This window comes from Cnephaeus nilssonii, assembly GCF_951640355.1.
Source record: "Cnephaeus nilssonii genome assembly, chromosome: 1".
Taxonomy (NCBI): domain Eukaryota; kingdom Metazoa; phylum Chordata; class Mammalia; order Chiroptera; family Vespertilionidae; genus Cnephaeus; species Cnephaeus nilssonii.
The window spans coordinates 88,896,223-88,919,392 of record NC_137072.1 but is presented as its reverse complement, the minus strand read 5'-3'; the positions used below and the strand labels follow the sequence as shown (position 1 = coordinate 88,919,392).

At 39.2% G+C, this 23,170-nt stretch overlaps 1 protein-coding gene across 1 annotated transcript in view; it reads left to right on the top strand.

Moving 5' to 3' along the window:
* Positions 1-23,170, top strand: part of ATP10D (ATPase phospholipid transporting 10D (putative)) — a 78,693-nt gene that overhangs the window by 27,804 nt on the left and 27,719 nt on the right. Inside the window, exons 4-15 of the mRNA XM_079771842.1 lie at positions 181-385; positions 2,595-2,680; positions 5,708-5,814; positions 6,093-6,224; positions 6,643-6,770; positions 6,892-7,144; positions 11,109-11,347; positions 14,218-14,406; positions 16,395-17,004; positions 17,589-17,734; positions 19,167-19,293; positions 20,888-21,072. Coding sequence (XP_079627968.1) covers positions 181-385; positions 2,595-2,680; positions 5,708-5,814; positions 6,093-6,224; positions 6,643-6,770; positions 6,892-7,144; positions 11,109-11,347; positions 14,218-14,406; positions 16,395-17,004; positions 17,589-17,734; positions 19,167-19,293; positions 20,888-21,072 — 2,407 coding nt within the window. The remainder of the gene's footprint in view (positions 1-180; positions 386-2,594; positions 2,681-5,707; positions 5,815-6,092; positions 6,225-6,642; positions 6,771-6,891; positions 7,145-11,108; positions 11,348-14,217; positions 14,407-16,394; positions 17,005-17,588; positions 17,735-19,166; positions 19,294-20,887; positions 21,073-23,170) is intronic.

The following is a 23,170-nucleotide window of genomic DNA, read 5'->3' as shown; positions in this document are numbered from 1 at the left end:
AAGTAAGTTGTGGAATTTGGGTTTTATAATTCTGTGGCTTCCCTTTTAGCATTTAATGGATTAAAATTCACTCTAATACTTTAAACATGCTTTGAATTATACAGTGAAGCTTTAAAAAACTATTGTATATGTTTTTAGCTAGATATTCTATTTAAACTTTTTTTTTTCTTCCAATTTTAGGAAAGAGAAAAAATACCTTGATTGCTGCTGGAAAGATGTTACTGTTGGGGACTTTATTCGCCTTTCCTGTAACGAGGTCATTCCTGCAGATATGGTCTTACTCTTTTCCACGGATCCAGATGGGATCTGTCATATTGAGACTTCGGGGCTTGACGGAGAGAGCAATTTAAAACAGAGGCAGGTGGTTCGGGGATATGCAGAGCAGGTAAATAACTGTCGGCAGTTGGTGGCATTAACATTTTCTTTTTAGAAAATGACTAAGCTTACTTTCACATGTATAGATAAAGAGATTTAAAATTTTATTTTTACCATTAAAAAATACAATCCCAGAAGGCTTAATACAGCTCCGATATCAGTGGAAGTGCGCTATATTTTGTAGATAATAGGATATAATGACTTCGGAGTTCAAGCATTTCAGTTGGGCAATCATATATTTTTTGGAACTGAATTAAAGGCACCTAACAGAATTATTTTGACGTTGGGTAGTGGGCAAACAATGCAATATACAGATAATGTATCATAGACTTGTATACTTGAAATCCATATAATTTTATTGACCAATGTCACCCTAATAAATTTAATTTAAAAAGAATTATTTTGCAATTTGGGAAATTATTTTGTAATAGAAATAATCACCTTCTAATTTACGTTTCTTAAGCTTAGACTTTATACTATTGAAGCTGGAGACATAAATAGATCATTGTTCCTAAAAATCTGTAATTACTTATATAACCAAGGCCTTTTAAGACTTTTGTAGCTTCTCATACCACAGAGCTCCTAGACCTTTCAAGGGCTATGATAAGGGAATCAAGAACTTTGAAGTTATATTCATTAGCATGTGTTTGAATGAGTTCCAACTCTGCTATTTAATTATTGCATGACTTTGAGCAACTCACGGACATACTTGATGCATCAGTTTCTTTATCTTAAAATGGAAATGATGTCTTCTTCAGAGCATTGCTGTAAGACTCAAGTGAAGTAATATACATAAAAGCATTGTACAAAGTGCCTAAATAGCAGTTTTCCTTCCCTTTCTCTAAAAGCACTTGAGATGAAGTATTTTAAAATGTAATGGTCTTCTTTTCAATGATCCACTATTGGGTCAGATTTTCTTCATCTTATACTTGTAAGCCAGAAAATATGTTAACCAGAGAATAAATACCCTTATCTTTAGTAAATTTCAACACCTGATGTCAGATCAGGCCCATCTTTCAGCCTATGTATTTAGACCCTCTGTGATCGATAGGCTGCTGAGCTTATTGTCATTGTCACTTTTGTAAGCATTCCTCTACCTGAGACATTTGTAAAAGTCTTGTACAACTTGGAATTTTATTACATACCACTAAATATCTACGTTGAGGGTGATGCTGGTTAATTAATCAGCACACTTTGGATTCAATTAAGGGTGAATTAAGGTTGAGCACTCTGACATTCCATGACCTCGATTGTAATCCTGGCTCTAAATTTTTTCTTGTTTTGAGACCTTTAGCAAATTACTGATCCTCTTTGTGTCTCGCTCTCTTCATCTATTAATTAGACCTAATTATAGTACCACATGGGGCTAGGAAGAAGGTATTAACCAGTTAACTGCTACGATGTTTTGAATTTAATTTAAAAAGGTTTGCCGCTTGTATCTATAGACGCTTCTGTCATACAAATGGTTAATTAATATATTTAGAGTGGATAATATAGATTCCAGTACATCAGAAGAACTCAACAATATTATTAGCAAATCAAATTACATGATCATAACTCACATTTTCCATATATATATTAATATTTCACGAGCTGTATCAGTAGCATTTTTTGCTAGCCATAAAGCCTGATAAAAATAAAAAAGAAAATGAGATAGGGTTGGCTTGGATTGTTCATAGTGAATCTATATCTATAAAGACACTTTGCTTATTTGCCCATTGGTTTTATAAAACATTCTAAAATTATCGTTTTCTCCATTAGAGTATTTTGTAAGATATTGATGTCTAGCTCATTTTTTAACTTTTAAGTAAAATATACTGGGATCAAATGCATATGTGCTCAAAGTCTTCACATATACATTTACCATCAGAAAATATCTATATGGTCGAAGAACAACAACAGTGTTTTCATCTTTTCAGTGCCTTCTAGACAAGTGTTTACTATATGAGTAGAAGCTCTCTTCCGTAGAGTCCTGCATAGATTCCAGTATGTGATTTGGACATTCCTATTGCCTGCCTATGTCTATTAATGCTCTAGGACCATTCGGATCCAATTTCTTAATTCATAATTATGCCTATACTTTTCTTCATTTGGGCAATTTGTAATATAAACTTTGTGGCAAGGAAGCCTTCATTTTACCTTAAGAAATGGTGAAGGGATAAACACTTAAATCTTCTTGTTTTATGATTTAAAAATATGTGTATAAATATATATTTTAGGACTCTGAAGTTGATCCTGAGAAATTCTCCAGTAGGATAGAATGTGAAAGTCCAAACAATGACCTCAACAGATTCCGAGGCTTCCTGTGAGTGATACATGGCTTACCTTTGTGTCTGTGAGTGGAATTGTGTGTTGCAATTATATTTAACTTGAGATTAAACTTTATATACTTATATCCAAGTTAAATCACTAATGGTCAATATGTTTAGACAACTTATAAATTTGGTAAATATTTATCTACTAGAAGCCCAATACGCAAAGATTCGTGCAAGAATGGGCCTTCCTTCCCATGGCTGCTGGCACCGCCTTTGCTCTGGCCCAGAGCCGCCTTTCTACCTTCCCACGCTGCCCAGAGGCCCGGAGTGGCTGGGGTGGTGCGGAATGCCTGTGTCATCACCATGGCAGTGATGCAAGCATCCTGCCCTGCCCCCGGCCACTTGTTGCCTGTGTATGCAAATTAACCCATCATCTTTGTTGGGTTAATTTGCATACTCACTCCTGATTGGCTGGTGGGCATTGCGAAGGTATGGTCAATTTGCATCTTATTCTTTTATTAGTGTAGATGTATATTTTAAAAATAACAACAAAACCTTGTACTTAAGCTAATCCTAGAATCTCAGTGGTGTAAGAATGTCTTACATAAGCTCCACATTAAGCCCAAGACATTCTAGTTGTTTGGAAGGAGGTGTTTGGACAGAACTGACAGCTTAAGTGACATGATAGGTCAGTGTCCTGCAGTTAGAGGAGCACATGGACAGTCTGGTTGGCAAGAGTTAGCCAAGGATTTGGGAACACATCAAGAAGAAGAATGATGAGAGTGTTCATTCTGGAGGCTTCTTGTGGTATCCACATCCCTTTTGCATGAGCAGCTAGAATTTGGGGTCTTGCCTAATTTCATGCCTGGCTTATGCCATTTAAGTGCTTTATTCCCTGAGCCAAGTTATTTACTCTTTTAGTTTCTTTATTTTTAAAAGGAGACAATTTGACCTACTTAGGGGTAATCTTGTAAGAAAATGGTAGAGAAGAGTTTCCAACTCATTTTCTGAGACAAGAATTATCCTTATACCATTATCCAGATACCAAAATCATTCAGACATTTAAAGAAATATCACTATTCCCCATGAGCCATATATATGCAAAAATTCTAACAAAATTATAGCAAATTACATCCAACAATATATAAAAAGGATAATACACATCATGACCAGGTTTCACATTTGAAAATCAAACTATGTGATTCACCATAGTAAGAAACCATAATTAACAAATTAAAAAGGGAAATCCCCGTGATCATTTCATAGATGTAGAAAAAGTATTTGACAAAATTTAACATTTGTTCTTGCAAACTGGAAATAGGGCACTTATGAAAAACGTATAGAGAGCATCATACTTAATGGTAATAGACTAAATGCTCTTTCCCTAAGATCAGGAACAAGACATAGATATTCACTTAACAATTTTTTTTTTCAAACTAGAACTGGAGATTTTAGCTAGTGCAGTCAGACAAAAAAAAAAGGAAATAAAAGACATAAAATAATAAAGAAGTAAAACTTTTATTCACAGATGGTGTAATGGTCTTTGTAGAAAAGCTGATAAAAATCTATAAAAAAGCTACATGAAATAATAAGTGGATTTAACGATGTTGTAGGAAACAAAAGCAATATAATAAACTCAATTGTATTTCTGTATACTAGCAAGGAGCAAATAGATATGGAATTTTAAAAATATAATGTACAATAGCAGCAGGAAAAATAAAATACTTAAGGATAAATTGGACAAGAGATGCAAAAGGCCACACAGTGAAGATTATTGAGTGCTATTGAGCGAAATTGAAGACCTAAATTTAAAGTAGAGACATATGTTATTCATGCATTGACTCAGTGTTTTCATGTCAGTTTGCCCCAAATTGTTGTATAGATTTTGTGTAATCCCAATAAAAATTCCAGCAGGTTTTTTTAGACATTAATCACGTTTATTCTAAACATTTATATGGAGATGCAAATTACCTATATTAACTAAAACAACTTTGAAAAAGGAGAAAGTTGGAGAGCTAACACCATCAGATTTCAGGACTTACTAGAAAGGTACAGTAATCAAGCCAGTGTCATTTTGGCATAAAAATTGACCAATAGATCAATGGAAAATATTATGAAGTTCAGAAAGTAACACAGACATTTATGGACACTTGATATTTGATAAAGATGCAAAAGCAATTTAGTAAAGAAAGGCTCCTTTTTTTAACAGATGGTGCTGTAGCAATTGAATATCTGTATTTAAAAAAAAATAAATTACAATGCAGACTTCTCGCCATTAAAAACATTACTAAAAAAAAGGGTCCTATCCTTAAATGTAAACCTAAAATTATAAAACTCCTAGAAGAAAACATCTTCAGTACCTTGGGTTAGGCAAATATTTCTTAGCTACAACACTAAAAGTATAATCCATAAAAGCAAAAAATAAAAGAACTTGATCAAATTTAAAAGTTTTTTCTCTTCAAATGACACTATTAAGTGATTGAAAATGTAAGTCACAGACCTGAAGAAAATATTTTCAATGTATGATATAGGATTTACATTCAAAATATATATAAAGACATCTCAAAACTCAGTAATAAGAATACAAACACTACAATTTTTAAAGTGGTCAAAAAATTTGAAGGGACACTTCAGCAAAGAAGATATATGGATGACAAATATTTGTGTGAAAAGATGTAAGTTAAAACCACAGAGCACCAATGTTAAAATTACAAAGAACAACTATACCCAATGTAGGTGAGGTTATAGAGGGATGGGAACACTCATACCGCTAGTAGGAATGTCAAATGGTACAATTACTTTGTAAAACAGTTTGGAAGTTTCCTAGAAAATTAAACCTATACCCACTGTGTAATCTGAATACTAGAAAACAATGGTATTTAGAAACTGTTACATCTTTTCCCCAGCCAATCAGGTAACACTGAAATAACAAAAGCAAATGGGCCAGAGCTTTGAAAGCTTTCCTGGAAATTACCTAACTTAGTACTCTAATCAAGAAAACTCAAAGCCATGATTTTTATTTTTACATCCCCAGTTTTGCTATTTAAAAATGAACCTATATGCTGTCTTTCTTATAGAGAACATTCCAACAAAGAACGCGTGGGTCTTGGGAAAGAAAATCTATTGCTTAGAGGATGCACCATTAGAAACACAGAGGCTGTTGTGGGCATTGTGGTTTATGCAGGTTGGTTCTCACCACTGACTCCTTTGTGCTTTTCTACGTGTTAATATTTGCCATTCACTCCAAATGTCGTCTTCAGAGGCAGAAAGGAAATTTTGTCTTGATGAGCTTAATCATTGGTCTCTGTTTTTCTAAATGGATTACAAAAGCAAACTGAATTAACAATATTTATTATGCAACTACTTTTTATGAAATTATCTGCCAGAGAGATTTTAAAATATGATACTTGCTGCCTGGCTTTAATATGCGCATTCTCTGACATATTGTGTTAACTTATACAGGCCATGAAACCAAAGCAATGCTGAACAACAGTGGCCCCAGATATAAGCGCAGCAAATTAGAAAGAAGAGCAAACACAGATGTCCTCTGGTGTGTTCTGCTTTTGGTTATAATGTGTTTAACTGGCGCATTGGGTAGGTAACATTTCATTATTTGCAGACATCTTTTCGGCAGGATATTCATTTAAAAGTATTTTACTTTCAAAAATTTATGAATATCTGACTTCTGTAAGGAAGGTTTTATTTGCCAGCAATTTTTGCCCCTTAAATCCTAATCTCATTCTTTGGCCTGAAAAGCATGAATGTTAGTTATACTCAGTTATACATGCCACAGTACTTGGAACCAGGGTAGCGATTTAAGTAGAGAGAGACAGAGACAAGAGAATGTGTAGAATTTTGAATTTGAATTTGAATTTGTTTCAAAAACAAATCATTGGTGTTCAACAAAATAAATACTTCATCCCTGTTTTTTTTTTTTTTTTTTAGAAATAAAGTTCTATATTTGCATAATATATTTGTAGCATCCATTTGATATCTGTATATTTTTTGAAAGGTCATGGAATCTGGTTGAGTAGATATGAAAACATACCCCTTTTCCATATCCCTGAGCCTGATGGGCATGTCATATCACCAGTGTTGGCAGGATTCTACATGTTTTGGACCATGATCATTTTGTTACAGGTAATTTCTGTTGAGCTTATCATAGAATTTTAAGATCTTTGCCACTTATTCAGCTATATTCGGTTACTCAACCTTTTTTCCCCCCTCTTTAACATTTTTTAAATTATTTGGTTCTTTTTAGGTCTTGATTCCCATTTCTCTCTATGTTTCCATTGAAGTTGTGAAGCTTGGACAAATATATTTTATTCAAAGTGATGTGGATTTCTACAATGAGAAAATGGATTCTACTATCCAGTGCCGAGCCCTGAACATCACGGAGGATCTAGGACAGATTCAGTACCTCTTTTCTGATAAGACAGGAACCCTCACTGAGAATAAGATGGTTTTTCGAAGATGTAGTGTGGCAGGCTTTGATTACTGTCATGAAGAAAATGGTGAGTGTTGGGTGTCTATGATAACCTTAACATTGATCATTTTACACCCACTTAATGGTTTGATAACTCTAGCATAGAAGTGCCATATTTAAGCATTGGGTACTTAAGTCATCCAAATGGACACTAAGCTTAATTGTCATCCATTCAGAAGGTAGTAGGTCAAAGTCAAGGAGTCTGCTGCCATTGTTTCTTTTAAAGGAAATTGAATTACCAATAGAAGTAGAAAGTTGAGGTTGTAGATGTGACAATGCTATTGCATTATAAATGCTTTTGAGAATCTAATGAGAATAGAAACCATATCCCTAAAAAGTATTTTGAAAATATTTTCAAAGGGATTACAGGCTCCCCTTAATTCCAACTTTCAGCCGGTTGGTATTAATTGATTCTTGGTTAAGAACACCTAGTTTAAGAATAAACAAGATGAGCTGAACTTCTGACACTAAGGAAGTAAATACATAAATTATAAGTTTTCCTTAAAGAATTGAACTTTAATTTTGTTATATATAAAAGTAGTATGTGCCCCTATGAAGATAATTCTGAGAAGTTTTCATAACAAATTAAAAGCCCTACTTTCTAAAGGTTAACCACCATTGACAATTTGATGAATATGTAATATTTCTTTATGCACATTCCTCTATATGTGAACATATATGTTTACACATTTTCCCTATTGTGAGTTAGAATGTGTTATGATATTGTTTTGCAATTTGCTTATTTTATTCAACAGTGTCTCATGGACTTTTTTGCAAATCATTTCATAACATTAAGTGCATAGTATTGCACTATTTGTGGTCAAGCTCAGTTTGCTATTATAACAGTACTTCCAATTAACATTACTTATTCATTCAACAGATATTTTGTGAATTCCTAATATGTAGCATTAGCCTATGATTTCATGTAACTTAGAATTTAGAGCAGGAAATAGACAAATAAGATTAAAAATTATGATAGATACTAGTAAGTTGAAAGAAAATGCCTGTTTCTCATGCCCAACCATAATGAGAAGAAGCTATTCCTTTTAGTCTGTGTGATTTTTGTTGTAGACAAAAATTTTCTTAGTTTGTAATTAGCAATGAGATGCTTAACTTTTTATGTCTATTGGTCATTTGAATTTCATGTCCTTTTTCTATTACAAGAGTTTTTTTCTTATTCTTAGTCATCTGTAGGAGGGTTTTATCTGTTGTCAGTGCTAATGCCCCAGTCTACGTGGTCTGTGGCCAGCATCCATCTTTGTTTGTGCAATGGGATTAAACCAGGTGTTAAATAATTTGGTTATCAACCCTAATATTGTATCTTTCTTCTACATGTAGCAAGTATTTTTCTGGTTCATGATTTATCAGTGTGTTGGTTTTCTGTTGCTGCATAACTAATTGCCACAAACTTAGTGGCTTAAAACAACACAACTATACAATCTCATGGCTTCTGTGGGTCAAGAGTCTCTTTGGGTCTCTCACCAGACTGAAATCTACTTGACTATATACATCTAGAATTTCTGGTCTCTTTCTTTGCAATGGCTTAAAAATTAGTCCATGTATACACACCACACACACACACACACACACACACACACGTACACACATACATACACACACACACACACACACACACACACACACACACACACACACTGAATGCTGAAGGGGGTGATGGTAGAGGCCAGTTCTCCAAAGAACTTAATTCTGGGGAGATGTATTATTAATTCTGAGACATATTATTTTGACTGAAATGAAAACAAGTTAACCCTTCAGGGTTTTCTAGCGAAAGTGTTGGCTAGGAGATATTACCATAAAGAATTTTGCCGCTTGGAAATAACCCCTTACACATATGTAATTGAACTAAATACATATGACAAGACCATTTTATGTTTTAAAACCTTGCAACTTAGAAATCTGGTCCACGGACTAAGCAGCATACAGACAACTAGCAATCCAACAAGCACATATATTTGTTGATTATTTACTGTGCATTCAAGACACTGGACATAATCATAAACAAGACAGATAAGGCCCCTGTTCTCATGGGGCTTCTACTGGAGAAAATAGTTACAAAGAAATTAATTTTTAAATCAAGAAAAATATTAACTAGCAAAAAGTGCTTTGCAAAGAATTAAAATGAGGTGATATGATATAGAATGTTGGAAGCCTACTTTGGATTGAATGACTGGGCAAGGCCTTTCTCAGTGGGGACATTAGAGCCTAGATCTAAATGAAATGATCTTGAAGTTCAGGGACAAAAGTCTTATAATCAGGGAGCAGCTAGTCTAGCCCTCAGGCTGAAATGAGCTTGCCAGTTTTCAAAGTAAAAGAAAGGCCAGTGAAGCTGGGTTTTAGTGAAAGTGTGGAAGGAGAGGCAAGAAAGCTGGAGATGTCAGTGGAGGTCAGGTCATTCATTCTGAATTACATAAGCCAAGAAAAGGGATTCAGATTTTACTCTGAGTGAACTGTGAAGCCACTGGAGAGTTTTGTGTAGGGAGTGATCCGATCTGCTTTATCTTTTAGGAAGATCACTCTAGCTACTGTGTGAGGAATGGATTGCTGAGGGGCAAGGAGACCAGTTATGAGGCTATTGCACTAGTCCAGTTGAGAGATGATGATGGCTTGGACTAAGGTAATGGAGATGGAGAGAAGTCAAGATATTTGGGATGTATTTTGGATGAGCAATGGACAGCTCTTGGTGATGCTATGACAAGTGGGGCTAGGGGAGAAGAGAAGAATCAGGGAGAATCCTAGATTTTTGGCATAAGTAACTAGTATATAGTTAGGTACTCTTTACAAAGATGGGAAGACAGAGAAAGAGTAAGTCTGAGGGAGAAGAATAGGAGAGTTTTATTTTCACATGTCAAATTTAAGTTATCTATCATTTATTTATTCAACAAGTATTTATTGAGTATCTATCAACCACTGCTTTGGGCTCTGGAGATATCAAAAGCAGGTAAAATGATCTGCCCTTTCAGAGTTTATATTAAAAATATAAGCAAATGAGATATACTAGTATAGTGTATAGATGATGGTAAGTGCTGGGATAAGATTTACAGTAAATAGTGTGGTTAGATCTGGGAAATCTTCATTGACAAGGGGACCTAAGAAACTTGAGGAAAGCTAATGGAGGGAGCCATACAGATATCTGCTGAAGAACTTTCTAGACTCCCAACTGGAAGCATCTTATGAAGAATTGAATTCCAATTAGAAGTCCAAGTTGAAGGTATAGGTCTGGAGGTCATATGCAAAGAGATGCTATTTCAAAGATGGGACCAGATGACATTACCAAGAAAGAGTTATTGGTGGAGAAGGGAGGGAGCTTCTACAGCAACTCAATGTTTGAGGCTTGGGGATGAGAGAAGACAGCAGGAGAAACTAAGAGGGAACAGCCATTGAAGTAGGAGGAAAAATAGGTACGCATGGTGTCAGCGAAACAAGAAGAGCCGTTTCAAGGAGAAAATAGCTCTGTCGGACATTGCTAAGAGTTCAAATAAAATACAGGCAGATGCGATCATTAGATTGGGTGACAGGAAACTCGTAAATGACCTTGACAAGAGCGGTGTCAGTGGAGAGACAGGGACAGAAAGCCAGGAGATTAGTTGAGGAGAGATTGGTGTAGGTGAAAGAGGGGAGAACTCTAAGGGTGGAGTCCTTGAGAAGACCAGAGGGTTGGATGGAGAGCTTAAGTGGAGGGTCTGGCGTTTGAATCTTTATCCATAGTAGGAAGACAGAGAGTTTGGATACAGATGCAGGTAGGTTGGTTGATTCAATGATGGGAAAAGAAGAGAGTTCCCATCTGAATGCTTCTCCTTTTCTCCATGAGGTAAGTTCATTAGCTAAGGGCATTGGGGGAGGGGCGGTTGGCGGCCAGGTTTGAAAAGGGAGGAGATGGTACGAAATAGCTGTTTTAAGTAAATGCCTGACATATTCAACTTGCAAGTGGTTCTTCTCAGGTAATGATGCAGTGTGCTTTTTTTACCCCTTAGCCAAGAGGTTAGAGTCCTATCAGGAAACTGTCTCTGAAGATGAGGATCTTGCAGACACTCCCAGTGGCTCCCTTGGCAATATGGCGAAACCGAGGGCCCCCAACTGCAGGATGGTTCAGAACGGGCCTTTGCGAAGTAAATCCTCACATCATCTTGCTGGGAGCTGTTCTGCTCTAGGAAGTGGAGAAGGAGCCGGCGAAACGCCTCATTCCAGACAGGCTGCTTTCAGTAGCCCCATCGTAAGTGTGAACGCGTGGCTTGATACTTGTCCATCAATAATGAATAATGCCGGAACCTCCTCATAACTGTAATAGAGCCAAACACTGTTGTCTTTTCAACCTGAGAAGAGACCACATAGTTTCAGTTTAGTGTGAGTGCCATACATATAATTAAAAGTATAAACACACAATATCACAACCTCCTAATTTTGGGGATAACTTCATTGTTGAGAGATAATAATATCATTTCTGGGGAAAATAGGAATATTTCTGATTAGGGCCAATCATGCCTGAGCTTGAAGAAGGGTGCCAGAGTTATCTTGTACACAGGTTAGTATGTCTAAATCATTGGTACCCTCCAAGAGCTTATTTATTTATTTATTTTTATTTATTGTTAATGCTCACCCAGGGATATTTTTTCCATTGACTTTTAGAGAGAGTGGAAGGGAGGGGGAGAGAGAGAAAGAGAAAAAGGTAGAGAGAGACACATTGATTGGTTGCCTCCCGTAGGGCAAGGATCGATCCTGCAACCCAGGTACGTGCCCTTGACTGAGAATCAGACCAGTGACCCCTTGGTACCCAGACTGATGTTCTAACTACCGAGAAGCACTGGCCAGGGCTCTCACATTTATTTTTACAGTACTCTTTGTAAACACAGCTTTGCTGACCAGAGCCCCGCTTTGGCCAGCTCTAATGTCCCTTTTATTATGGTTACAGCGCAGGCTCTCAGTCATGCAGTCGTCAGATTCCCCAAATGAGGTATTTGGATTGACTTACATCAATAGCATTTGTTACAAAGATGGAAGTTGCAAACTTTTCATGAGTCTGAGATGGACTTCAGAATGCAGTAATCTCTATGTTCTGAAGCCAGTTATTAGTCTATGTAGAGTTCATTGGTACAATGAAATCGTTAGCTTCTAAGATCTCTCACTCAATCCCAGATGTGTTCCATAGAACAGACATCTCTGAAATACAAAATTTGAGAATCCTGTTCATACCAGGCTCTTGGAGATTCCCAGTACCCAGTAAGCCCTCTGAAAAGTGCTGCAGTAAAGAAACCTGTTTAAACTATTTTTCAACGTATTTCAGTATGGAACTCTTTGTTTGGTTTGGGGTTTTGTTTTGTTTGCTTAATATGTATTAACATTCCGAGAAGGATGCCTCTGGGAGTATTGCTCCAACTCATGGAGTCTGACAGGCACTAGCTGGTGGTTTAATCATAGGCCTTGATAAAGATCATGCAACAAGTTTCCCAAGCATTCCTTGGCTGACTAAACATCGAGTGAGAAGTCTCAAACTTCACTGCTCTCTCCTACTGACTTTGAGGGAAAGGTTGTTCTCTGAGTACGGAGGGCCCAGCCAGTCCCCAGCTCAGTGTTACTATGTTAGATGCATGAGGAAATGTGGGCAACTCATTAAAGAACAGCCACCAGATTATGAGAGCCTATGAACTCCATCAGTCTGCAGCAAGACTCACATTTTGCTAAGTCAGATACCACAGGACAGCAGATATACAAGTATTTAGACAGAAATTTAAGAATGTTTTGTAACAGCAGATAACGTGGACCTTTAAAACCCATTGTGAGCCTGGCAACCTGCCTGAAGGTGAGTGCATCATTCAAGAAAGAAAAGGAACATTACATTACTTGGGTTTCTGTTGTGCTGGTCTCATCCCACCCACTGTCTCCTTTTTCTTTATACAGCCACCCTCTGAGGTAGGTGTTACTTTGACCATGATTCAGAAGAGGAAAATGAAGCTCAGAGGGTGAAGCAAGCTGCCCGAGGCTACGAGCTAGTATGCAGGGGATCTAGGACCTGAACCCAAACCCATAGGATTTCCAACCTGTACTCTCTTCTTACTAAGCCCATGCTAGTTCTCACCAAACTCCTAAGCATAGAGTACATGCCACAGTCTTCTGAGTCCAATGTCACGTATCTCCATATTTTACTTTTCCCCCTAAATCACCTCTACTGGCTTTCATGCATTCAGGATGCTTTGCCCGCCAACTGTGTCTAGGACTCAACTGCATCTAGAGTACAATGGCATTTTTGTGAAATTGTTTTGAAGTTCCTCATTTGACTCATCTGAAAAGTTCCTAAGGCAGTTGATTGTATGTTAATGGATTACAAACAGATTTCTACTACAACATTCTTTGCTAGAACTAGTACTCCTAAATAAGTGTGAGGAGTACTGTGTTGAACAAAGTGGAGTATTTTTTTCAATGACAACTTGATAGAGCCAATTTGTACAAAAAGTCTTTAAGAGGAGGGCGCAGAATAGAGTTGCCATATAATTGTGATGATCAGAAATCTCTTGGCAGAACTTTCAGGAATGCCTCGTAGAATGTTATTAGGAAACGCTGATTAAAGCCGGTAGCCTGCTCACAGTAATTTTTATTTTGAAGGGTTGGTTTTCCACAATGGTAGTGACTTGAGTCATAAAATATTTTGTTAAAATAACATGGTATGAATAATGCCCTTACTTTAAAAAGAGTTGATACTCATCAGTTGCTGATGGACAAATCTATGCCCAAGGTAGAGTCCTTGACACAGTAATATGTATAGCTCTGGTACTGTGTATTTCAAAATAAGAAAAACTCATCCAGCTAGATTTTGGTGAAAGGCATTGTCCCTATCTCCGGTTTAGTTTAAGTTAATAGTCAAGGTAGTCCCCATTAATATTGTGCATTCTGAATTTTCATTTTTTGGGGGGTCTTTTATTTCCCTGTTCTCACTTTCCACAGTATTATGTATATTAAATTTTTTTTAGAACAAAGTTTACTGTGTCATGATTCATATATTCTGGTTATAAAAGCTACTTCTCATTTAGATTTAAAACTCCCGTTTTTAGACATTTGTTATAATAACACTTTGTCTTATTGGATCTCCAGGAAACAGATGTGGTGCCAGACACCAGGCTTTTGGACAAATTTAGTCAGATTACACCTCAGCTCTTTGGCCCCCTGGATGAGACGATCCCAGATCCACCACAGGAGAGTTTGTGCATCATTGACTTCTTTATTGCTTTGGCAATTTGCAACACAGTAGTGGTTTCTGCTCCTAACCGACCACGACAAAAGGTAAGGTCTCTAATGCAAACAAAGGTCACCTTTCAGAAGAGAACTTTGGATTTAAATGCACCTGTACTGGTCTTGTTATGTGGATAATAATTAATAATAATAATAATAATAGCAGCTAATAATACCAGCTTAACATTTATACAGCAATTAATCAGTGCTCTGCACTTAACAATATTCTAAATGATTTTAGGTGCTATTACTCCACTGTAATTTTCTGTGTTACAGTTAAGGTTAAGTAACTTGCCCAGTCACAGAATGGTTTTGTGAGGAAGGTGGGATTTGGACCCAGGAAGTATGGCTCAGGGCTACTATATATTTTGCTCCTAGGAGGGTAGCTGAAGAAAGCGATTCTTGTGGAATGTGGCTCTGTTCATTATGCTTTAGTTTTCGTACCAAATTGAAGCTTTTTAAAATATATATATTTTATTGATTTTTTACAGAGAGGAAGGGAGAAGGATAGAGAGTTAGAAACATCGATAAGAGAGAAACATCCATGAGAGAGAAACATTGATTAGCTGCCTCCTGCACACCCCCTACTGAGGATGTGCCTGCAACCAAGGTACATGCCCTTGACCGGAATCAAACCTGGGACCCTTCAGTCCACAGGCTGATGCTCTATCCACTGAGCCAAACTGGTTAGGGCAAATTGAAGCTTTTTTTTTTTTTTTTTGAGGCTTCTGAGACTTCCACCATAGTATGCACTGCATCAAACAAGATACAACGTATTAGATTTATTATCATGTTTCATAAGAATGTACCTTTTTTATGTACCCGTTGAGTTAGCTTTAAATCAGTCTATCTAAAATCCAATACATCTATAATACACCAAGGTTCTGCAATTCCCACAAAAGCTGGATTTCTAAAGTCTACTTGTAACTTAGAATTCATGGAAAATTCATTTTCAGTTAAAAACAAAAACTCGTTTTAGAGACTGATGATTCACCACTCGCTGTGCTGGCTTCCTTGTGTATCACTATCTCCCCTTTTGCACACATCCACTTAAAATTCAATTTGCAGCACAAACCAATTAAATTTTAATTTTCCATCAGATCATTTTCTTTTGGCAACTTCAGAGGTGGTCAACTTTAACATAAAAATAATTTACTTCCAATTAAGCTTTCATTTGCTCAGAAACTATATTTTTTATAAGATTTCAACTAGAAAGTTGCCCTTTGAAAAGCGATTATGTAATTAGAGAATAAATTGTGGAGTGTTCTGTTTACTCCCAACATAATACTTTATATACATCTATTTCCAAAGCAGACATCTTTTAGTGTTTTCTGCTTAAGAAATATTGATGCCTTATCTCCAAAGAATATAATATTCTATGGCCAAAAATAAAATATAGGTATATAGGAGCCTAAGTTTCATACTATTTCAAGGTAGTGATAGGAAGCAGTAAAAAAGGAGCTAATCAGAATTCTCGTGGACTACAGAAACCTAATGGGTGATCGAAAAATTGGCCATCATGAGTCCCTCAAACTATCATAAAACGAATAATCTTTAGAAGAAAACTTTTTAATTCCTTGGGCATTTCTGAATGAGAAAATTTTAGGAACCAATTAATTGCTCTTCACAATCGAATATGCTGTTATTGAATACTTAATTTGCTTACAAGTTTTAAATTGTTATTGCTAGGATGCATACAATAAAGATTATGGGTTTTTCTATATTTTAAATTAGCTCATTAGGAAAAATTGCTAATAAGTACACACACTGCTGGCAATATTAGCATTTTATGTCTTTTGCTATTTGTCAGATTTCGTCCTGAATGGTTGTAGAAGTTCATAATGCCATCAACATTAGCACATCTTTTTCATTATGGCTCTTTTTATTTTTACTGATGTTCTCTGTGGCAGTTGTAAGCATGAAGCCAGTTGCTATCTATTTAAGGGAGTGGTAACTCTTTGTATCTCATTTTCCCCCCAGTCTGACTTCAAAGTTGTCTTTTGACTGCATTATTGAGACCTTCCCAAATTCCTTCCTAGATCCGACTGTCTTCACTAAGTGGAATGCCCATTAAGTCTTTGGAAGAGATTAAAAACCTTTTCCAGAGACTGTCCGTCCGAAGATCAAGTTCACCATCCCTCGCCAGTGGGAAGGAGCCATCTCCTGGGGCCCCGAACGCCTTTGTGAGCAGACTCTCCCTCTTCAGTCGAGTGAAACCGGCCTCCCCTGCGGAAGGAGAGGTCTCCCAGACAGCCGGGAGCCCGCAGGGCCCTGGTAGCTCCGCTTGCCCGGCAGAAACAGAGAGACAAAACGGTGATGCAGGCATCACCAATGGCAAGGTGGACGCCCTCCCTGGACAGCCCTGGACCTCCAGTCTGTGTTATGAGGCGGAGAGCCCAGATGAGGCGGCCTTAGTGTATGCCGCCAGGGCTTACCAATGCACTTTGCAGTCCCGGACCCCAGAGCAGGTCATGGTGGACTTCGCTGCTCTGGGACCATTAACATTTCAACTCCTACACATCCTACCCTTCGACTCAGTAAGGAAAAGAATGTCCGTGGTGGTCCGGCACCCCCTTTCCCACCAAGTTGTGGTGTACACAAAGGGTGCTGATTCTGTAATCATGGAATTGCTCTCCGTGGCTTCCCCAGGTGGGTTCATATAGAACGGAGGGTGGTGAGATGAAGGGCTCAGAGATGGGAAGACCGCTCTCAGTGATACTTGCTGAAGTAGGGAAGGCTCAGTAGGATTGGGTGAGAAAGCGTCTAAGTTTGGGGGCTACCCAGACCTGGGTTCAAATCTGGCCGCTGTCATTAGCTATGTCTTGATAAGTTACCTGACTTCCGTATCTAAGTCTTCAGTAAAGGGGAATTATAGTACCTTCTTTATAGGTTCCTCAGAGGTTTGGCGTTGTACGGTATACCATATATGTACAGCCTTTTCCCAGTGCGAGCAGACTGTAAATGACTGATGAGGGACTGATAGCATTGTTAGAGTTATTGTCACTGTTGTTATTGATGGTGTGGGAACAGGGTTGATATTAAGTTCTTGGTACTTTCCTCTCCCAGGGAGAATGGGAACAACGGGAAGATGAATTCTGGGGTTCCCTTTTATCAATGTACATTTGAGGTCCAAAACCGTAAGGCCTTTTGTTTGTTGTAGGTTGAGCTATTATTTTAAAAAATATGTAATTTGGCCGACTGGTGGGAACCCTGTGTTTTGCTAATTATTTTAGATGGAGCAAGTCTGGCCAAACAACAAATGATGATAAGGGAGAAAACCCAGAAACACTTGGATGACTATGCCAAACGAGGCCTGCGCACTTTATGTATAGCGAAGAAGGTGAGGCTGCTTAGCGCACTGCTCCCTCTTGCCTTCCAGGTAATTTGATGTAAGAGAACCTGACGGCCCTCGCCAGGTGGCTCAGTCAGTTGGAGCAGCATCCCCTGCACCAGAGGGTTGCGGGTTTGATTCCAGGTCAGGGCTCACACCTGGGTTTTGGGTTCCATCCCTGGTTGGGGCGTGTACAGGAGGCAGCCGACCAATGTTTCTCTCTCACATCCATGTTTCTCCGTCTCCCCCTCCCCTCCCCCTCTCTCCCCCACTCCTTTTCCTCCTCCTTCTCTCCCTCTTCCTTTCTGTCTTTCTAAAAGTCAATAAAAACATCTCAGGTGAGGCAAAAGAGAGAGAGCTGACATCCACTGGGCTACATTTGTATCAGGGGCAGGATCATTTCATGGAAAAGGCAGAGGGTTCTTTTGATCTTGAACTCTCCATTCTTACACCTATGTGTGAATAGGTAGAAAGTGCCTCTCCCCCTCTACTCCAGCTGCTTTATAAGGACTTCAATGTAGATTTCTCCCTCTAGGGCAGTGGTCGGCAAACTCATTAGTCAACAGAGCCAAATATCAGCAGTACAATGATTGAAATTTCTTTTGAGAGCCAAATTTTTAAACTTAAACTATATAGGTAGGTACATTGTTATTAACTTAATTAGGGTACTCCTAAGCTGGCCTTTGCTAAAAACTCAAGGGGCCAAAGAGCCACATGTGGCTCACGAGCCGCAGTTTGCTGACCATTGCTCTAAGGCAACCTGAAGACAAAGGAAAATGCATCATTCATTCCTTCTCAAGGAATTCCTCCTAATTTTTGTTTGGAACACGACTTTCTTGCTTTACCAGCATGGTCTGCTCTCTCTTTTTACCTTTACAAATAACTGACCACATAAACCGACCATCAGAAGACATCAGAGGTGCTGCTGACTTCATACTACCTCAAGCTACACCATTAGAATCACCTGAACTTAAATAAGTGGAGACTCCTCCCAACTGCATACTCTCTGGTTTAACTGAATAGGTTAACCCAGTTTCCTCATGTATGGTGCAGAGATACTGAGCTATAGGGTCCATTCATCATGAGTGTTACACTAGGCCAGTGGTCGGCAAACTCATTAGTCAACAGAGCCAAATATCAACAGTACAACGATTGAAATTTCTTTTGAGAGCCAAATTTTTAAAATTTAAACTTCTTCTAATGCCACTTCTTCAAAATAGACTCTCCCAGGCCGTGGTATTTTGTGGAAGAGCCACACTCATGGGGCCAAAGAGCCGCATGTGGCTCTCGAGCTGCAGTTTGCCGACCATGGCCCTAGGCTGATCATAGAATTCGGGAAGCGTCTGACGTGTGGGCCTGGCATGAGGGTGCCCAGAGAGAGGAGTACCTAAAATACGTTGATGGCTTGCTATTTCTCCAGGAATCGGTCCTGGCAAGATCGTCACGTGACTGCCTTGTAACTCCTTTCTTCCCCCCATAGGTCATGAGTGACACTGAATATGAAGAGTGGCTGAGGAATCATTTTTTAGCTGAAACCAGCATTGACAACAGGGAAGAATTACTGCTTGAATCTGCCATGAGGTTGGAGAACAAACTGACTTTACTTGGTAGGGAGACTATGTTGTATGTTCTGTATGCAGAAGTTTGAAAAACACTTGACATTTCTAAGTTATTCACCAGTGCCTCCCCGCTCCCCCACTTTGATCTAATAGATACATGTGGTTCTGCCCACCCTATGCCATCTCATATCTAACCAGCTTCCAATCCTTTCTCTTCCTTTTCTGCAGTGAACTAGACTTTATTTGTGGTCGTATCGGGGTGGTCTTTCTTAAGGAGGTCATTTAAAAACGCAACACGTAACTTAGAGTACACATCATATAAGCATCCTGGTTCCAGAGAAGAAAGCTGAAGTGTCTTGCCAGGCACTGGATGCCTTACTTAATATGTGCTGTCTTTTTGAATCTGCACAACAAATCTTCATTTTATTTAGGAGAAACTTGGAGCACAGAGCAGTCAGTGACTTGTCCAAAGCCACACGCTCCTAACTGACAAAGCTAGGGAGACGCTCTGGCCTGCCTGGTTCCAGGGCCCGTGTTCTTTATTCTGCACCTGCAGCTAGGCTAATGAAATGTATTTCTCTGTTTTCTCTGACTTCCTGATTTCAACTAAAGGTTACACACTGACACCCCTTGTGTCAGATTGAGCTGTATCCTGAAATCTTCCGGAGCACTTCAAAAAGTGCTGGTGTCTGGGATTCTAATTCAATTGCTCTGATGTGTGGCCTGGACATATGAATTGTTAAAAGTTCCCCCAAGTGATTCTAAGAGGCGGACAAGGTTGGAAACCACTGCCTCAGACCTGGAGATCTGGTTTCCAGTATAACCACTAACATCCCAGGGGACCGACCTCTGAGCCCCATTCCTCTGGTTCAGAGAAAAGCAATGCTCTCTCGTAGCCTCTGGCCAATAAAATAATGATGCCCGCTGCTGAGTCCTTTCTCAGGGACAGCGTGGGTACCTGTGTCGACATTTCCTCATCTGAAATTCCAAGCTCTAAGACACTCTGTGGGCCCAGTGCCAGAACTCACTTGGCAGCAAAATCAGGCCTGATTTGATAAGAGTGTTTATAAGTCTTTATTATCCTAATTAGTGTGAACATGTGTACGTTATGCTGCAGAAATATTAATATGCTAGATTACCATATATTACAAAATATGATATATGCATCATATTATCTTTTTAAAATCTGCAAATTTTTTTTATTCCAATACTTATCTGGCCCTAGTTCAGAAAAGGGAACTGTGGGCTTAACAATAGGAAAGAGCATGGAAAATAGGTGTTACGCCTTACTGACAAAGCATTCTTTAAAATTCTGCCCTTACCCTTGGGAGTGTCATAGAATTATAAAATTATAGAGTAAGGTTACATAAGTAACTGAAACAGTGCCCCCTCCATTTACAGAAAAGAAAGCTAGCCAAAGGGAGACTAAGTAAGTTTGCTAAACTTATTGATTCTTAAGGCTTCCTTCTGAAAATGTTACTTTGTATGCGATCTTGGTCTGGGTCTTCACATTTCCTTTGGATCCCTGGAAGTTACTAGAGCGAGATCGGGTTGACTTATAGATAGGGCTCATTTATAGCCTCGGTGAGCCTCAGCTGGCTGAGTTTCCTACAAGCCCTGTTGCACTTTGGTGAATTTGTAGGTGCCACTGGCATTGAAGACCGTCTGCAGGAGGGAGTCCCCGAGGCTATCGATGCCCTTCACAAAGCCGGCATCAAGATCTGGATGCTGACAGGGGACAAGCAGGAGACAGCTGTCAACATCGCCTACGCGTGCAAACTGCTGGAGCCAGATGACAAGCTCTTTATCCTCAATACCCAGAGTAAAGTATGAATCATGAGATTTAAACTGGTCTTTTTTTGTTTGTTTTTTCAAAGCCAGGGGAGCATTTGTGATTTGATGAATGTGAGGAGGAAGAAAAACCGATAACCATTAGCTCCTTGATAATTATTTATTCTATGCAGCAGCCTGCCTCGTGCTTGGGGGAGGGTACCGTAGTTCTTCTAAAGGCTTGATGAGATGTCAGAATGGTTCAGAAGAGCCATTACTGAATAAAGGTATGGAAAGAAAGTTTCTTTTTTATTCCCCCTCTCCCTTCTCTTATTGGGTGGCTTACCAGGGATTTGACAAGATTAGCCCATAATGACAGAATATATCAAGCTCTAGGATAGGAATCTATCTCCCTTTCAAGTTGAGAGGGAGTGATGATTTCTATTGGAATCAGGTGAATAAATTAATATTTTCATGGTAATTCTAAAAATAGACTCTCAGGGTAAGCCTGCCCTCTGGTGGTAATTCTTGTATAGTGCTACTGAGAATTCCAAAAGTTTGAAGAACTCTTTAAGCAGGGATTTTTTTTTTAAGGAAAAGGAACTTAGAGGTTTGGACCCAACTGTTGTTTCTAACCCCATCCCTTCCCACCTAATCTCTAACACAAACATTCTAATCAGTAAACAATTGTTTTATTTTTTTCAGAAAGTTCCTAGCATAGTGATATTCTAAGGTTTCTGCATATTGTGTAATTCGCTTGGAAAACCTTCCTCACTCCTTCCTCCGTAATCAGACTGAATCACTGACATCCATTCTGTCAAGGCAGCCTGACTCTCAAACCCCGGAGCTTCTCACCCGGTCACATCTAGGGCTCAGTCACCGGCTGCCACGTTTGGTTAGCCATGTTTCTATGATCAGGCCTCAGTCCATACCCAAAGAGACTGTACACTTCGAGGACATAAAATTTTCCATAGTCAACACCAAGTAGGTTCTCTTTGGCAGTTGGTAGTGGCCCAGGGACCCCTAACCACAATCACCAGCCAGCACCCAGTGTCAGCCAGAGACTGAACACAAGAAAATGCTTAGTTATTGTCATCACTAGATTGGATGTGCCCTAAGGCTGATAAGACCCAGGTTCAAATACTCGGCCTGCCAGTGACCAGGTATGTGACCTTGGGGATCTTCTACCCTCCTGAGCCTTCTTCCTTGCCTGTGAAGTGAGTGTAACTCCTATTTCATAAGGTTAATGTAGACTTTAAATGAGAAAACGTAAATTGTTTAATGTTTTGCCTGGCAGAGGCAAGGGGTTCAATGAATCTTAAAAAAGAAAAGTAATCCATTTTTGGTGTTTAATTTTGGCATTTTATGAGCAGTAAAATATTTAGTGTTTTGAAATGTATTTGTAAACTAGAGGCCCGGTGCATGAAATTTGTGCACTTGGTGGTGGGGGGTCCCTCAGCCCGGCCTGCGCCCTCTTGCAGTCCGGGAGCCCTTGGGGGATGTCCGACAGTCAAACATCCTTAGTGCTGCCTCAGAGGTGGGAGAGGCTCCCACCACTGCCTCTGCGCTCACCAACCATGAGCCTAGCTTCTGGCTGAGCGATGCTCCCCCTGTGAGAGTGCACTGACCACCAGGGGGCAGCTCCTGCTTTGAGTGTATGCCCCCTGGTGGTCAGTGCGTGTCATAGCAACTGGTTGTCCCTCCGTTCGGCCCAGTGCACAAAATTCTTGCACTCGAGGGGGTCCCTCAGCCTGGCCTGCACCCTCTTGCAGTCTGGGAGACCTCGAGGGATATCTGACTGATGGCTTAGCCTAAGCCATCAGTCAGACATCCTTAGCGCTGCCACAGAGGCGGGAGAGGCTCTTGCCACCTCCCCTGCACTCACCAGCCATGAGCCTGGCTCAGGGCTTCTAGCTGAGCAGCGTTCCCCTGTGGGAGTGCACTGACCACCAGGGGGCAGCTCCTGCATTGAGCATCTGCCCTCTGGTGGTCAGTGTGCATCATAGTGACCGGTTGTTCACCGTTCGGTCGATTTGCATATTAGCCTTTTATTGTATAGGATATACAATTTATGGTAAAAGCATTTAACACTACCAACCCAAGAAATCTTCACAGTGGAGTGTTCTAAGTTCAAAAGATTATTTTGTTATTTTGC